The sequence below is a fragment of the Zingiber officinale genome, chromosome 3A (genome assembly GCF_018446385.1).
Source record: "Zingiber officinale cultivar Zhangliang chromosome 3A, Zo_v1.1, whole genome shotgun sequence".
In the NCBI taxonomy this organism is placed as follows: Eukaryota; Viridiplantae; Streptophyta; class Magnoliopsida; order Zingiberales; family Zingiberaceae; genus Zingiber; species Zingiber officinale.
The window spans coordinates 2,932,544-2,951,218 of NC_055990.1; the positions used below are offsets into that span (position 1 = coordinate 2,932,544).

At 39.2% G+C, this 18,675-nt stretch overlaps 1 protein-coding gene across 1 annotated transcript in view; it reads right to left on the minus strand.

Moving 5' to 3' along the window:
• LOC122053465 (UDP-glucose:glycoprotein glucosyltransferase-like) overlaps window positions 1–8,231 on the minus strand; it is a 34,038-nt gene extending 25,807 nt beyond the window's left edge. Inside the window, exons 1-9 of the mRNA XM_042615519.1 lie at window positions 7,838–8,231; window positions 6,908–7,333; window positions 6,651–6,804; window positions 5,656–5,827; window positions 4,199–4,272; window positions 3,999–4,095; window positions 3,753–3,865; window positions 3,542–3,657; window positions 2,587–2,644 (exon numbers count right to left, since the gene is read on the minus strand). Of these exons, the coding sequence (XP_042471453.1) occupies window positions 2,587–2,644; window positions 3,542–3,657; window positions 3,753–3,865; window positions 3,999–4,095; window positions 4,199–4,272; window positions 5,656–5,827; window positions 6,651–6,804; window positions 6,908–7,333; window positions 7,838–8,001 (1,374 nt within the window). The 5' untranslated portion in view covers window positions 8,002–8,231. The remainder of the gene's footprint in view (window positions 1–2,586; window positions 2,645–3,541; window positions 3,658–3,752; window positions 3,866–3,998; window positions 4,096–4,198; window positions 4,273–5,655; window positions 5,828–6,650; window positions 6,805–6,907; window positions 7,334–7,837) is intronic.
• Between the last annotated feature and the right edge of the window lie 10,444 nt (window positions 8,232–18,675).

Consider the following 18,675-nt stretch of genomic DNA (forward strand, 5'->3'; position numbering starts at 1 on the left):
TTGTGGAGAACCTGATGTTAGGAGTGAAACAGAAAGTCTAAACAAGTCAAGGAGGACTCGATGTTTGCCAATGATGAAGTCCTAGTAGGTAGACTGATCGGACACTAGGCAATGGTGAAGTCCTGGTAAGTCAAGGTTAATTGAATACTAGGCATGGGTGAAGTCTCGACATGTCAACGTTAACCGAATGTTAGGCAAAAGAAGTTCTGACAAGTCGAGGTTGATCAGATATTAGGTAAAAAAAATCAACTTTGGTAAGGCTGAAACAGAGATATCAATCCACTGATGTGGAGTAACAATTGATTGATAATTAAAACACGAATTCGGAATTTAAGGGGGTTTGCAGTGTGATTAGTCTATTGACACTGTTGGAACAAACCGAATATTTGAAACTCGACTGATCGCCATTAGTCAATTGATGGACAGGAGCAATCGACTATTGTTGAGCTGGATGGAACAATTAGGCTAACAAAGTATGGCAACGTTTGAATCTTGATTAGAGCAATCGACTAATGGGAGCAAGTAGTTGACTGTTAGGCGGATTTCAACCCCAACCTGAAGCCTACAAAGGAAGATTTCGTGGAGGATTTTGAAAGTCAAATCTTGGAGGTTATATGGGAAAATGTTGTTGCATTCCCGACCCTTAAGCGACAATCTAAAAAACTACAACGCGAGCAAAGCAAAAATTTGTGTAAATTAGTTATTTACGTTGTATTCATTTTTCATCTTTATCTTTATATCCGGTTGTTGTTGTTTGTAAGAACAAGTGTGTAAGAGGTTTTGTCCACCTCCAAAAGGTATCCAATAATGAGAAAGCAAAGTGGTGATACCACTAGGATGCTAAGCCGTGAAGTAGAAACGGGGATTTCGAACCACATAAAATCGAGGTGTTGTACGTGTGTTTTGTTTTTTATGTTTGTTTCTTTTATTTGTCGATGCGTATTAACCTTTTGTAGACAAGCATACGAAAGCGAATCACTATCCCCCAGCGACATCAACGATCTCAACATATTATCCCTGCCAACACAATGTCCCGACATCTCATACTTCTCTAGTTCTCTTGCTATATATGTTCCTCCAAAGAATTAAAGATGGTTCTCAAGTACCATATGTGCTCCTTCAAAGTTTGATTCTAGTTTACTATGTTATCAAAGTTCACACCAGATACTTTTAGAAGTTCATGGAAGTTGGAACCATAGTTTCAAATTTCGTTCCGTGCTGGTTGGCATTGGCAAAATTTGTCATCCTGCCTGCCAGCTGGCACACAAGAAGAATTGGTACTTCCTGTATACAAGTGGACGAGCAGAACAGATGTGATAGGTGATTCACATGCTACAAGGGTCTTCTGCAAGCAACAAACCTTCTTCTGAATTCCTTGCGGCTCCTTCCTCATCAGTGCCACTTGCACCACAATGTCAGCACATAAGCATAGTACTGAACTTACAACTGATATAATCTCCTAATCGGGAACCAAAACTCTTAACACAAAATGAAATTGCAAACCTTAATTGAAACAACTAATTAGACAAGGTACAGAACATGGATAATGCATTTGTGAGTCTAAACAATAACCAAAAACAAGGCCAGAAGTTATAGCAAGTCACATAAATGGTTTTCCTTCCATATTCTCACTTGTCATAGCCAGAAGTTAGATATAGTTTGATAAGTACTTTGCCTTGTTCAACTAAACTACAGGGTGCAAGTTCTGTCATTGTTTTGTTGGAGCAACAAGGCCAGGAGAAAGCTTATGAGGCCTGAATCATCCCTCTGCTGAGGAACTCAAATATTTAGTTCAGAAGATCTAGAAACTCAAGAAAGAACGTTCTATAAGAAGGTTTGGCACCAGCCATCGTCTCAATTTTTATGGTGCACAGTTCACATTGTATATTATAGGTAAGGTGTGTTGTGAATTGTGATATCACAATACCTACCCATGCCAAGAGGATAGTACTTACTAGTGTAAGACTAAGAATGGATTCAATCCCCACCCTCCAAGAGAATTGGACTTTTTGCACTCTCAACACTAATAAATGATAACTTGGTTTAGCCAAAGAGAGTAAAATATATAATGATTAGGACAGGCTCAATTGATGAATAAACCTTCACAAAAAAATTAACTTTCACAAGAATTATATGTTTTTCCTATTGGGATGTTTGCAAAATTAAATTTTATAGAAACACAAGAACTATTTTTTATGGACATATTTTCATGTATAAATTAATTTAAATAATTTCTTACTAATAATTGTGTATACATTGCATGGTTGTCTAGATATAGCATATGCAATATGCAGTGATCTGACTGCATATTGTAAGCTTGTGGTTTGTTAAAACCTTATAGATGACAGAGACATTGAACAAAAGATATTGATGGAATGACAGATATCCCCTTTTCCTTCAATGATAAAATTGCCACTGCAGGTAAGAGATAACAATAATAAGGCAGTAAAATCAGATACGAAAATGAAACAGAACCAGAGATATAAAGGATATTAACAAGGTAAAAACCAATATTGAGTATAATAAACAATAATATAAGACTATTATCTATGATAGTGTTGCATGATTCTGTTTATCATAAATCACCTTTAGTTTAGAGAACTGATCAGCGAATGATAACTCTTGTTGAACAAGATCCATTAACCTGAAACCGAGCCATGAGCATCCATCAGATTCAGATTGTAATATCATGGAATGATCTAAAACAAGAATTGGTAATATTAGAAAAAAAAAACAAATTCACGAAAATCCAACACTTGAAATGCCAGCCCATCGCCGAACTTCGGCTTTGTCAGACTTCTACAGATCATGTTATAAACCAATATTAGAAGTAATAAAGGATCGTAATAAAAAATTTATTAAATAATATTATATTATAAAAATACTATTTGTTGATATTAAATTATTATTTAATAATTCACATTATAGATAGTTGTTGGGACCTAAATCAATCTGAATGAAGGTTTATAAAATTTATCCAAACCAATAATATTTCCTTCCAGTCAATTTTGAGAGATAGAAGACATGTTTGGCCTATCTAGTGTTTGTTTACAAGTATTAACAAGATTAAATGATATCGTGAGAATCTCATTGGTGTCAAGGTTGAGAAAATTAAGTTAGAAATCAAGAGAGCAAAGAAGAATATCTCCCTCTTGTGTGCATTTACTAGGATTGAAACTTGGATGAGCAATGTTTGCTAAGTCATTGAATTGTCCAATTGAACCTAAGTCAATGAATTTCAGCTATCTCATCAATTTTTGCTGTGTCATTTCCAATCAATTTCGAGTAGAATCTAACTCATTTCATTTCCAAATAATTTTCTAAAATTTTGAGTCCTTATAAAATTTCAGATGATCTTTGTGAGATAACATACTTCTCGGGTCCAAATAATTTGTCAATACCAATATAACTTGGGCAATCAGCATGAATATTAGTCAATCTTGACAACAATGACATACTGTTTGGAAATGTGCAGCCTTGATAATAAAAAAAAATCCAAAATATTAACAGTTAAAAAAACATAGTGAAAGAAAACTATTACTGATATAGATCAATATCTTCAATATTAATCAAGGCACCATTCAATGCCATTAAAGACTTTCCAGGGGGAACCATTCTCTGGTTTGCTAGTACTTCATCCTTGATTGACTCATTAAGCTACAAAAAAAATACAAAATTAGCACAGATATAACTCATCTACGTAGAATGCTATGAGCCTACCAAATATATATAGCAAATGCTTAAAACCTCACCTTCATACGAGATAATGAAGAGACTATACTCGGGAAATTTTGATTGATTTCTTGCATTGATTGCAAGGGGTCAGAAGCATGAATAATCCTTTGTACTGTTTGGTGACCTAAATCTGCATCAGAGATTGACAGAGGTCAGTTAGAAGTAGGGGCTAAAATTCATAGTAGTATACTCCCACATAATCACATATTAGTTATAATCCAAACTGCTTGAATGGACTAAAAATAAACTGAATATGTCCATACCCTTAAGTTCCCAAACTTCCAAGGCTTCAGACACAGTTGATGACAATAAATATTCCCTAAAAGCCATAACCTCAGTCGCCAATTCTGGTTTGCGTTCCTTTCAAATGAAGAGGGAAATTTATGGAAACAAGTGTCTCAGCATCTTAGTATAATTGAGAAATCTAAATATCACTCAAGGGTGTTAAATCTAAAGGACAAACCAGGATTTTATGAAATATAAATCCACGAATTTCTTGGCTGAGATCCTCAGTCCTAGGATCCTCGAGTATCACACCTGCATAAACCAAGCAAGACATCATAGTCAAGGTTCTGCATGAATTGCTTTGTAAAGCACAATGAGATTCTAATCACCAAATACTAAACTGCTTTCTCAATATGCACCTTAGTTCGAATTACATTTTTCCTAAATGCACTTTTGACATGTGAATGCTGCCAAATGCATCCCACTGTTACATTGACTAGCTAGGTTTTCTCAAATATGTTTTTTTATATTTCAAAGGAAATTTATAATCTAAGTTATTTTTATTGAAAAACTCATGGGACACGGTGTGATAAAGAATAATGTCAAAAACATCAAGAAAGTAACAAATTAAATCTGGTGGTAAGGGTTCATGGTCTTTTTCAAAGTATGCTTAGGGGTTAGCAGACAAGCCAATTCCTGAATCTTACTACAATTAGGCTATAGCTGAATGGGAAACATACATAATTGGTCTTCCCTTTATGTAGTATTCCCATGAAACTGGTCAATAACATCTATTCCTTTTGTTAGCTATAGTTGTAGGTTGTGTTCTATCTGTTGAGTGTATCTGAGCATAGATATACTATCTAGCAAATGTCAACTACACAACAACTTTGGTAGTTTTGCAAGATTATCCACAATCTTATCCAATAAGCTGGCAAACCATAGTAAAACGGCAAAGCTGATCATTAAACCAGCTCTTTAAAGCGTAGATTCAGATCTCATTGTATAGCAAGCGCACCACACAAAAACAATGGCTGAAATTGGAATTGATTTTTCAGCATATAGCAATATGACTGAAGCAGCATCAACACCTCCATAGTACCCATACTTCAGGATACCAAAACTAAGTATTGAACAATATTACCACCTTATGTTAGGAAAACCAATGACAACTTTCATCTCCCAAGGCCTGATTACTAGGAAGGATAAAAGAAAGAAGAGAAGAGATTGAAGAAGATATAGTATAATCAGGGAAAATATTTTTCAAAAAATAATTAAAAAAATATTCTAATTTCCACTCTGGCTAATAAGGATTGGGAAGAAAAAGAGGCCAAATAACCTTTTATCAACTGGTTTGGAGTTTAGATGGGGAATGTGACTTCAATAGGTCACTTAATCAGTTGGGGAAAAATCAACCAATCAAGTATACTATCAACCATTCCTTTTTGGTGAGTTCTGGGATGATAAAAAAGAGAGAAAAATTGTACAAATATTTCTTTTCTTTCCTCCCATTTTATCTCAAGCAGACAAGGGAAAGAAGCAATTCTTCCATTTTAAGTTGTCCTTGTTTTCTTTCCAAATAAAAGGAACCTAAAAGTGAAGTAGCTACTGAATGGAAGAAGAGTTCTCACAAGTTGGTGAGATGTAAAATAAACATAAGTATATAAATTTTCCACAGGAAGCGCCATCTATAACCTTTTCTTACAGTACTGTCATCCATTGCTTTGTACTCCATGTTCTTCAAAGCAAGTTCAACTCCATAACCAGCCAAATTTACTGCATCAGAAGAACCAACAGCACCGCAATAGCTACTGGCTGTTTGGCATCCAGGAAGCAGCACAGGTCTAACAACGTACTTAACTTTTCCCTAAGAAAAAAAGGGAACAAGAATATATAACTAGATAAATAAAAGAGATAAATGACCATGATAGAAAATAGAATACCATGAATATCACATGCTGCTGAGAAGAATAACAAAGATGTTACCATAAAAAAGAAAGAAGGAAAACATTTGTGCAATTATTTCAACAACCACAAAAAAAGGAGCTGTGTGCACCATGAAATGCTTGATAAGATGAAAAAGAAAATGAATAACTATGATCTAGCTGAAACAGCAAGCCTATGTTGGATTAAGCATATTGTTAACCAGCATCAACAACAAACCATGTTATCCCAACTGTTTGTAGCCAGCTGCATAGATCTCATCCAATATTGAACTATTTGTAGCATATTGATATGGGAAGCACCATGCTGAAATTTCAGTACTGATAGGATTGAATGGTTACAGCGCCACGTTGTACTCACATTCAACACCCTTTGGCATGCATCAAAGCATTTGGGTTTATTAATCTACAAGAACAGTATATTATATACCTTGATGGACAGCACAACACTAGATTTCAAACTAACTAACATGTCTGTCAAGAATTGACACGGTATGACATCCATTGACATGGCTAGTACAGGAGAGATTTTTCATATCAATCAATATTTGGACTCATTAATTTATAAGAATATATTTTTATAGTGCTGCCAAGCACGGACTAGATTGGATAGGCCAAATGAATAACAATTTTTGTAATGTCATCTAGAAGGATGATACTTGTAAACATATCTGCCAAGCCTAAGACTTCTTACCTATTAATATGTTATTATTTTAAAAATAAAAGTGCATAAAAAATTATTTAGACCTGTCTTGATGCTTCTGCCAGCAAAACATGAAATTCTCTGAAGCATTCTGTTCCAATAGCTCCATATAAAATGGCAACTGGACTGGCACTGTTTGAACCCGGATAGACATGATCAAATTCAAAAATTTCAATCTGCTCCATGTACTCCTTGAGTCTGCAAACATTTAACCAGAGAGTAAACTGACAAAAAGTGATGGAGTATATGTAGAAAAGTTGAAGAATAAAAAACAAAACTAATCCCTACAGATGCATCTTACCCATTTGATGAGTTTTTGAACCAAACAAGAAGTTCACTGGTGTTAAACAGTAATGCATTCCCAGTGTCCACCCAGCAACAATGTCCTCCATGGTTTCTTGTGATTGGAGTGCTCAAAAAATAGTTTGCATCAGGAATTTGTTTTTCTCCAGTTATAGAAGCTGAGTTGATTTCATCATCTATAGGATAAGATGAGAAGGAATCCTCTGCTAACTGCCGGTAAAGCACTATTCTAGGAGATGCAGATCGAAGAGTGAAAGAGAATTCAAAAATTGATCCCAAAGCTTCACTCAGAAGTGTACGACTATCATCAACAATTTTTTGTATGCAGCATCTAGCTGTCAAACAATCTGAACCTTTATCTGGCTCTAACCAAAGATCAGTGAATTCCCAAAAAAGGTCCTTGCTTTGCTTAGAGAGCAACTCCCTGTTGAAAATATATTTAGTTATGAGAAACAACTCCATAGTATGATTTTGCAGAAGACAAAATGCAAAGACAAACAGAAGATCGTAGAAGTTTTTCCTTCATCTATCATTAATTAAATCAACATGCCCTGACATCATTTCTGTATTGCCTTGTTTTGATGCCTAAGTAGCTTCTGATGCTCAAATTTCATTACCTTGATGAACTATGCAGAGTACTAAGAGCTGCTCACGCATACCTACTGCAACAAGTTTGTTAATTGATCAATCCTAGCTACAGATCACGAATTGGACTGCCAACAATGCGCTGTTCCCGTTACACTATTGAAAATTCTCAAAAGGTTAACAATCATCGTGCTTCGGTTTACCAATAAAATTACAAACTCATTCAAGAGGAATACATGGCGAAGCGGATCGCAACCGTTTTCAACAAATTTTCCAAATTCATAAGAGGTCGATTTTGGAGGGAAGACGCAAGGAAAATAAGAACATAATTTCAATAGCTCACCCCGCTTCCAACAATAATGGAGTCCCGCTCCACTTCGCTCGGAGCGAGACCTGGACGTTCTTCGGTCGGCGGTTCTCAGCGACAACCAGATTTCCACCGAGGCAGTGCAATAGCAGAGAGAACATCAACGTTATCAAAACACTCGATCGCAGGCGGCGCCCCATCCCCGAACCCTTGGAGGGGTAGCGCTCGAGATTAAAGGCAAGGAACGCAGATCCACGAATCAAACGGCGAAGGGTGCCACGGAGAATGGCAGGCGATCGAAGCGCGGAAGTGAAGCCAGGATCGTCTCGGTCTACCTTCCCGTTCCCAAGGCGAAGAGAGGGAGATCTTGTTGGGTGGTCGACTTGAAAAGTAGACTCGGCGGTCGCCGCACTCTGCGAATGCGATTAAGCGAGAGGTTTACTTATGGCCGTGTGTGATACGGAGAAACCATAATTCCTAGGTCTGATAGTGTAAAAAAATTTTAAATATGGGATGATAATGGATCGGGTTCGGATCAGATTTTATATTCTCCGTTCTCATACATATCGGGTATAGGATCTTTAATAGTATACTCATACTTATTAAATGATCGGATATGTTCTATAATTTTTTTTTTCTTTCTATCCAACTATTATCCTTCAACAAAAATATATTAAAATTAACAACCTATTAATATATATATATATATATATATATATATATATATATATATATATATATATATATATATATATATATATATATATATATATATAACTAAAAAAATAGATTAAACATCTATATAGTATCCTCCTAATATCAACAAAAATAGTAAGTTCATTTTTGAAAAAGAAAATTTTCTTTAATATATGTATATGTTCTTGTCGAAAAGCTGAGAAGACGGGCATGCCGGTATGACGTATCTAGAAGGTTGACCACATCCCCATGACCCCGCTGATGAGCTGTCTCCTGTGTTGATCAAGTCGCCCGGAATCCTCTGGTCAACAGTACATGTAGCCAGCGACCAGGTCGCGGCGGTCTCGGGTATCTCGATGCTCGAGGCAAGTCTCATGAATATATAAGTAGCCGCATACTAATGATAGAATAATGAAATAAATGCAGGAAAGGTACGATGACGTACCTTGGCCCCGGGGGGCGCCCTCGAATGGATCGATGAGCTAGTCGGGGTACGGATCGAGTCACTACGATTCTGGAGAGTAGATAGATGTCCACCAGCCGAACTAAGACGGCTCGCAGTCTAGCTGTAGCATCGGCTCGCAGGCCAAAGTAGGGGCACAAAGGCCAAACTACAATAATGGCCCGAAGGCCGAACACTATATCGGCTCGCAAGCCGCATTAAATAAATAGTACTAAACATAAATACTAGGGTGAATCTGAAGGTAATGAATCTGAAGATGACTATTTACAATACTTACAATATTTGGCATTACAGGACGTACAACCGATTTATGACACGTCCTCCTCCGAAGAATTTATCAATCCTTTTGCGAAAGCGGGTGGGAGTAAAGAAAATTCCGAAGATCAAGAAGATGATTTTTCCAATCATCTTATTGCTGCCGCAACATACTAGGAGAAGGAAGTTAGCTGGGTCACTGATTACCCCCAGCTGTCACAGCTTCAAGAACAAATCTATTCTCAAGAAGCTGTCTCAAATTATCGGCCACCTGCTGATACTTCTATGAATCCGGTAGGATACCCCACAAATCGGACCCTTAAAGATGAACCGGTAAGTATGGTACCACCCATTGAGCCAAAAGGAACACCTTTTAAAAGAAAAGATACATCAGAATGGTGGAATCTACCAACGGCGCATCAACAAACTGGAGCACTACTCACTCTGCCAATACAACTCAACAGAGTAGAAGATGTTTTCCTCAGATGGGAGGCAATTACAAAGAATGTAGTAGCTCAACAGAACTTCACTGATGCTCATGACAAGGTGGATTTCATAGAAAATCTATTAGGAGAAACAGAGAGATTGACATGGATACAATGGAGAACAGCATATCCAAAAGGGTATTCTTGTTGGAAGACCCTTTCCAAGGATCCACTGACATGCAGGACAGGGCATACCGAGACCTTGAGAGGCTCTCCTGTTCTCAGGTAAAAGATATAATTACCTTTTTAAATGAATATATGACTTTAGCTGCCAAAACAGGAAGGCTGTTCATCGGACCAGAGTTATCAGAAAAATTCTGGCTAAAGTTACCAGGAGATTTAGGCCGAAGACTCAAAGCTGCCTTTGATGAAAAATATCAAGGCAACACTACTGGAGTCCATCCTAGGGTGATATTTACATACAAATACTTGGAGGAGGAATGCAAGAATGCTGCTTTCAGCAGATCCCTCAAAGATCTATCCTTCTATAACCAAATTCCGATTCCGGGCTATTATGATGGACCAAAGAAGAAATATGGAGTCAGAAGGTCAACAACATATAAAGGAAAGCCACATCAGTCACATGCCCGAATTGAAAAGAAGAAACATTTAATCAGAAACAAGAAATGCAAGTGCTTCTTATGTGGTGAAGAGGGGCATTTCGCAAGAGACTGTCCAAAAGAATACAAGAATATCAGGCGAGTAGCAATGTTTGAAAGTTTAGACCTACCCGAAGAATATGAGATACTCTCGGTACAAGAGGGAGATGACAAGTCTGATGCTATATATAGTATCTCAGAAGGCGAAGACCAGCAGGTTAATTCTATCCTTCATAAGGAATTTCTATTTGTCTTTATAGAAAATACAAATTCCTACATGATAGGTAAAACTGGTGGCTGGCAACCAATGGTTAAAGTCTCTAAGGCACAGCATGACTGCCCGCATATTTGGGAAATAAATGGAAACATTCCCACTGATTATCTTCACTGCCATTGCTGCAAGAGGGAAACTCTGAAACGTCATAGAATGCATTGCGGCGTCTGTAAGATAACATCCTGTGGACTATGCACAAACAACTACTTCGATATGAAGATACCAGTTGAAAGGTCCATACCTATCCCTTTTGTTCCAACTAATGTTATACAGGAACAAGCAATCTATATAGCATGGGCTAAGACAGAAATTGAGAGATTAAACCAAGAGCTACTTAGCGTGCAAGCCTTAGCTAAGCTTCAACTGGAAGAAGCTCAAAAGGCATTTTCCCTTCAAAAGGAAGAAATGATAAGAAGCTCTAAAGCTGATGAATTAGAGTTCACTACTGAAAATGAAGAGCTCAGGTTAAAGGTGGAATTTCTGGAGTTAGAAAACCAAGATTTAAAGAAAAACCTTAAAGATTTAACTCCAACTCTACCCGCTTTAGAAGCTATCGAAGAAGAAGAAGGAGAATACGAAGAAGTAAATGTGCTTATCAATAATGGCAAGGAAAAGGTTTTCTCTATTGAACAAACAAGGCAGCCAGTACCTAAAAACAACGGGCTTTTCAATCTTATTGTGGAAATTGATATTCAAGGAGTTGAGAAGTTCAAAGTCAATGCAATTCTTGACACTGGAGCTACAACATGTTGCATTGATCAGGTATCTATTCCTCCTAAATCAATTGAAGATAACACTTTTATTGTCAATTTCAGTGGCATCAACTCGAAGACTACTGCAAACAAAAAGCTGAAAATGGGTAATATGAAAATTGGGGAACACAATTTCCGGATTCCATATACATATGCGTTTCCTCTTACTTTGGGAGGAAATATAACCATGATACTTGGCTGCAATTTTATAAGAGCCATGTATGGAGGAGTCCGCATCGAAGGAAATGAAGTAACATTCTACAAAAACATTACTACCATCCAGACACAACAAATAGCAACTACTGCCCCAGCTATTGAAGAACTTGAGCTGGAAGAAGAAGAGTACAACCAGATTCAAGAACAGGTATGTACTTGGCAATCTAGCCCAAAATTAGACGATATGATGAAACGTCTAACCAGTACAGGCTACATCGGTAATGATCCTATGAAATACTGGAAGACAAATCAAATACTGTGTATACTGGAAATCAAAAATCCAGATCTTGTTATTGAGGACAAACCCCTAAAACATATTACTCCTCAAATGCAAGATTCCTTCAGAAGGCATATCAAGTCCTTGCTGGATCTCAAAGTTATAAGGCCTTCTAAAAGCAAGCACAGAACCACTGCTATCATAGTATACTCAGGTACTACTGTTGATCCAAATACAGGAAAATAATCAAAAGGAAAAGAAAGAATGGTGTTTAATTACAAACGCCTCAACGACAACACTCACAAGGATCAGTACAATCTACCAAGCATAAATACTATTATTCAACGAGTAGGGAGGAGCAAAATTTATTCAAAATTTGACCTCAAGAGTGGTTTTCATCAAGTTGCAATGAGCCCAGAATCTATTCCCTGGACTGCATTTTGGGTACCAGAGGGTTTGTTTGAGTGGCTTGTCATGCCATTTGGACTAAAAAATGCCCCGGCCGTTTTTCAACGAAAAATGGATAATTGCTTCAAAGGTACTGAACAGTTCATTGCAGTCTATATTGATGATATTCTTGTTTTCTCAGCTACAGAGGAAGAGCATAAGGCTCATTTAAAGATCATGCTAGATATATGCCAGAAGAATGGGTTGATCTTAAGCCCAACAAAGATGAAGATCGGAAGCCCAACAATAAATTCCTTGGAGCAACTATAGGCAATTCAACTATAAAGCTACAAGCCCATATAATTTCAAAGGTGGCGGATTTCAAGGAAGAAGAACTTAAGACCACTAAATGGCTACGTTCGTGGCTCGGCCTCCTCAACTATGCCCGCTCCTACATCCCAAACCTGGGAAAAACTTTAGGGCCTTTATATTCAAAGACAAGCCCAAATGGAGAACGAAGAATGAATGCACAGGACTGGCATCTTATCAGGAAAGTTAAGACTATGGTCAAAAACCTTCCAGACCTCACTATTCCTCCAGAAAAATGCTTTGTCATCATAGAGACAGATGGATGTATGGATGGATGGGGAGGAATTCTAAAATGGAAACAGCAGAAATATGATTCAAAGGCGTCTGAGCAAATTAGTGCCTATGCTAGTGGAAAATTCTCACCGCCCAAATCCACTATTGACGCAGAAATCCATGCTGTCATGAATAGCCTTAATTCTTTCAAAATCTATTATCCAGATAAAGAAGAATTACTTATTAGGACTGACTGTCAAGCCATTATTAGCTTCTTTAATAAGTCAGCCCAAAACAAGCCATCCAGGGTTTGATGGGTCGCATTTACTGATTTCATTACTGGCTTGGGAATTCCAGTACATTTCCAACATATAGAAGGTAATGAAAATATATTAGCTAATGCTTTATCTCGACTTGTCTGCTTAATCACAGGACCATGCAACCTGGAGATGAGAGACCATCAGGTTATAGCCCAAGTAGAAAGCGCTTTAAAGGAAATGAAAGAGAAGCCCAATCTTCAAGCAACCCAATCTCTGATCGGAGTTATCAATTCCTGGCTCAATATGAGTCACTAAGTGGAGGAAATGGCCCATGGGCCTGCACAACGCAAGAAAAAGATTTGCGATCACACCTTGCAGACATTGAATGGACAGTTGGCCAGCATGCCCTTGACCACATCTGGGAGCTCAAGCTTATCTTGGATTCCAAGGAACAAGACTTTACACAAAGGAGCCAGCTCACCAGGGGCCTCCACCTCTACTACGCAGATGCCTTACCTGAAGTGATTGCCACCAAGCGTGAATTATTGAATGCCTTTATTCACATCCAGAGTGTCATTCAACGTATCAGAGACACTCCTCCTTGAATTATTGAAGACAGAAGCAAGTGGTGGGCCTACTATCCCACAAAATCCAAAGAAAAGAGATATGCATATCTCTTTAGCTTTAATAAAGGATTCCTAAATAATGGACTGAGCCTCGAGGAGCCGTCCATCTATCAAAGAAAATTTCCTAGCTTGAATAGGCATTAGCTGTAAAGGCCGTAGGCTTGGTTGTAAAGGTAAAGGAGATAAGAATGAAATTCACATACGTGAATGACGACGGGGCCCAATGAGCACCCGGTTCACATGCGAGGTTTCATTCCTTAACTCTATATAAGCCTTACCCTAGCTCATTGCAGAACACACACCGAGCACCGGTACAAGTTCTACTTTGAGTTCTTTGTAAGTTCCTTTCTTTGAGTTGCAAGTTCCTTTCCTTTCTTGTAAGCTTAGTCTTGTATTTTACTCCTTTATTACACTATCTAAGTTTTGCTTGAAAGAAGCGTTTCCGCTAAATTTTTGGTATCAGAGCTTGTTCTCATGGCTGAGTAGTTTCCAATTCAGGGTACTCAAAAGGGGAGAAGTGTGTTACGGTATTACCTGCACCATAGAAGTTCTTTTCAAAACTATAAAAGATATCTTTCGTTAAAACCCTTAGATTAGCGAATTGCAACTGTTGATCAGTTATAGCGAAGCTTTGGGACGTGACTAGTGAATTGCAACTGTTGATCAGTTATAACGAAATCATGTACTGATATAGTATCTGATTAGCTTAAATTTACTAAGACTTACTGATAGACAGAACTATGATAAGTCGACCGAGGAATTGCGGGTAGATTGCAAAAGAACCAGTCCTAACTTGGCAGTAAAAGGCAAGAGTGCCTAAGAAGAAGTCCAAGGACATACTGGTGTGAGCAAGTAAGCCTTTAAAAACCTCCTAAGACGTAAGTAGTTCTAGAAAGAAGGTAAGTCCTATGTAAAAGGAAGCTAAAATAGTGTTTAGATTATGTCTAAACATTGGGAAGAGAAAATACATGAATGGTATACTAAGTCACACACTTCAAACCTAGAGTACCTTGATTTAGCCCAAACCAATAAACAGCCTACAAAAGGAGAATTAGCTCATAATATCTCGGTAATATACGACCGATTGTGTTTATCCTGCAGAGTGCATCTCAAAAATTTCAAACAAATTCAAGAGCAATTGCGAGAGGTGCAAAGCGAAAATCAAAAGTTGAGAGAGACCTTAGAAAACCTGACTAGAGAAGTAACAGAAAACAAACCATTAACTGAAAAGCAGCTAAAAGGGATACTTGTTCAGATAACTAAGGAACCTAAGCTTATTGAACAACAAGCAATACAGCTATCTGACGACTTAAGAAAAAAGATTGAGAAGGTAGAAGTCCTTCTACGAAAAGTTGAATCCTTCCTTATTTCATGAGTAATAGCTACATAAATACTCAAGCCACAAACTCATATAAGGAAGCCTTACAAGCTACTGAAAACATTGAAGCCCCTGCCCTAGGTTTTTGTAGACCTGCGGAATACAAAGGCACTTCCAGTAGTGTAGCAGCTGTTATAAAACAATCCAACACTCAAATTCAACTTTTAGTCTCAATACTTGAAAAATTGGAGGCACTAGAAGAAAGAATTAAAAGGCTTGAAGAACGAGCAGTGCCAACACCACAAGCACTTCCTGAAGCAATTATTCAAAGCCTTACAGATCGAGTAAAAACTCTTTCTTTACAAGAAAAGCCTAAAGAAGCAAAAGGTACTCTTCGAGTTTTTAAAGATCCATACACAATATTCAAAGAAGAGCAGGCAAAATTAAAAAGGTAATGACTTCAAGAAGCGCAAATCCTCCTGTAACTACGATCACCAGAACCAATGAGAGCGCTCCTTTATTTGAAGATCAAATAAGAGATTACAGACAAAATCAAAGGAGGAGATACAATATTCAAAGGGCAATACAAAGAGTAAGCAGACGACTTACTGGAAGATCCTACAACCATTCATTAGAGCAGCAGATGGACCCTCAGACACAACTGAGGCTTTCTATGCAAGAACGAGCTGCAATAGTACCTGCTGAGGTGCTTTATCATTCAAGAAGGGATGATGCTCACCATCAAGTATATATTCATAGATCTGAAGAAGCCATGCTGGTTACGGAAAACCAAATTGACAGAGCTTTCATCCAACAAGAAAGCTATACTCAGCTTCAGAGAAGCGGTATGAGATTCCTTCATATAGGAGTTATTCAGGTACACCTTCAAATATTGTACCGTCAAGAAGAAGGAACCATGGCTCTAGTTGTCTTCAGAGATAACAGATGGCATGGTGATCAAGCCATCTTCGCTACTATGGAAATAGATCTCACTCATGGTAGCCAGCTAGTATATGTAATACCAGATACTATGCTGACAGTATCTGATTTCTACAGGAATATACAAGTATCTATTTTAACCAGAGGCTATGAAGGATGGAGAAATGGTGAAGCAAACCTCCTTATTACCAGAGGACTGGTTGGCAGGCTATCCAATACACCAAATGTTGGATTTGCCTACGAAGTACAAAACGTGGTAGATTACCTTGTGAGCCACGGGGTGCGAGCTCTTCCTGGAAGAAGCTACAGCACAAGGAATATACTTGGCCACAACTGGATTATAAGGCAGTCAGCTATAAATATCCCAATGCAACCTACAGAGGTAAATACACGAAATCTTTTAGATGGAACTGTCTCTCTGAAATTTGATAGTTATCAAGCTGCCTCAACATCATCTGCACCAAAGTACAATATCAAAGATGAAGAAATTCAGTCTGACGAAGAAGAAATCAACAACCATATCATTGCCGTGCTAATTGAGCAGGAACAAGAAGAAATGTTGGTCAAAAGAATATCTTCCCTTGCTCAACTTCCTGTCCGAGGTACTACAGGAGCTGCAGGTTATGACATCTCAATTACCCATGCACAAGATATACCAGCAAGAGATAAGTCTCTTTTATCTACGGGCCTTTGCATACAAATTCCCAAAAATACATATGCAAGAATTGCCCCCAGATCAAGTGCAACCATAAAGGGTATTATGATAATGGGAGGTGTTATCGATTCAGATTACCGTGGGGAGGTAAAAATCCTTGCTTTCAATACAACTAACAAGGATATTTTTTTGAGTAAGCAGGAATGTATTGCTCAAATAATCCTAGAAAGGATTAGTACCCCAACAGTAAAAGAGGTAGAAGACCTTGAAGGCACCTCAAGAGGAAATAAAAGGTTTGGCTCTACCACAAGGGCACTAACCTTCCGGGATAAGCCAGAGGGAGATGCCGGATTTAATCTCCAAGCTCGATTTATAAACCAAATTACCGATGGTGATGGGAGGTGCTGGCAGACGCTGGAGGCGGCGTCGGCGACCGCGGGAGGTGTCGGCGGACGCTACTGGAGGCGGAGGCAGCGCTCCTCGGCGTCGTCAGCGCAGGAGAACGGAGGAGGTGGAGGGTAAGTAGAGGTGGCCTCGTTAGCCAAAGACGGCCGATGTCGGGGATGCTCAGTAGGAGCGGCGTCGAAGGTGCAGCCGACGACGCACAAGGCGGAGGCAGCAGCGCCGGCCAGGTGACAGTGGCCGAAACCCGAGCACGAACCAACCCCTTCCTCCTAGCGTCGACGCTGGAAGGAAGGCCAGAAAGCTAGAGGACAGGAGGTAGAGAAAAGGAGTGGTCGGCAATCGACGTCGGCACCGCGCGAGGTAGGAGGGAGGTCCTATCGGCGGCGGAACCAAAATGCACACTCAACCCTCCCTCCTAAACCTAGCGGTCGCCCACGAAGAACAGTATCCACTATAAACCCCAAGCCCTAATCATCAAAAGATCGAAACACCCCTCCTTTATTCCCTAATCACTCCACATACCCCTGCTTACATCCGGATCAGTATATATATTATTTAATCGAATATCGAGTATTGATAGTCCTCCATACGAACCATTTGGGTTAGATGTCGGATCCTCCATCAGATTCGGGTGAAATTGTCATCCCTAAATCTGACAGTCGATCCCTAAAAAAATTAAATTAAGATCGAAGATTTTCATATAGAAAATTTTTAGATCAGATAGGGATATTATCGAGTTTAGGATTTAATAGATTTTTTAAAATTAAATTAAATTTTATTTTAAAAATTAATATATTTTTATATGTTAATATCAATATCAATATGATAATTGATCCGATAGTAAGAACAGGGGACCCCGCCCTGTGGGGTCAACGCCACGTGGAAGTCACAGTGGCAGTTGTCCATCCGGAGAGGGTCGGCCGTCCAGCGGAATCGAATGTCCGGAGAGGGATGGGTCCGATCGGCTGGCCGACCGGATGATATCCGGCTGATGGTTAAAGGCGCCCTATCGAAATCAGGGTTCCGGCACTCAGTGGAAAAGGTCGCAGGGCCGAGCGGACTTCGCGCTCGACCAAAGCCATAAGGTAACACTGCTAATAGTCTCCATAGAGCACGTGATGGAGGATCTCCCCAAGTAAACCACCGCATATGTCCGGCTGGATGTTGAGGGAGCTGTCCGCTCGGAAGCCAGATCTGGAGCAAAGAGGAAAAGGACAAGGAACGCCTTTTTCTGACAGTAGGTATGTTTCACGTGCGGGTCATGCTTCAAATCTTGTGACACGGGATTCTGCTGTCCCATCGAGGACATGCTGAGACTGTAGCAGTATGGGTTAGGGAAGCTCACTGACAAGTCCTTACTGGAGTATGGGTCATGGACACGTGTACACCTCGGTAGGTGTACACTCACTTCTTCGCTGCCCTATATAAAGGCCCTCATTCTTTGCCGGAGGTATGCATTCTACGCGTTTTGAAGCCACTGTTGCTTTCTTGAGCTTCTCCTGACTTGAGCGTCGGAGGGTCGCCGTCGGGAACCCCTTCCAGGCCCGACTTCTGTGCAGGTTCGCCGGAGCTTCGTGCCACCAGTCGAAGATCCACGATAGCAGTCGAAGAGCGCCCCGTGCCTAGCGTCCGTTGATTCAGCATTCGGACAGGATCAATTTGGCGCCGTCTGTGGGAACGCTCCTGCATCCGAACGGAAGCAATGGACGAGGCTGGACGACCACACATGGTGATGCTCTCCATGG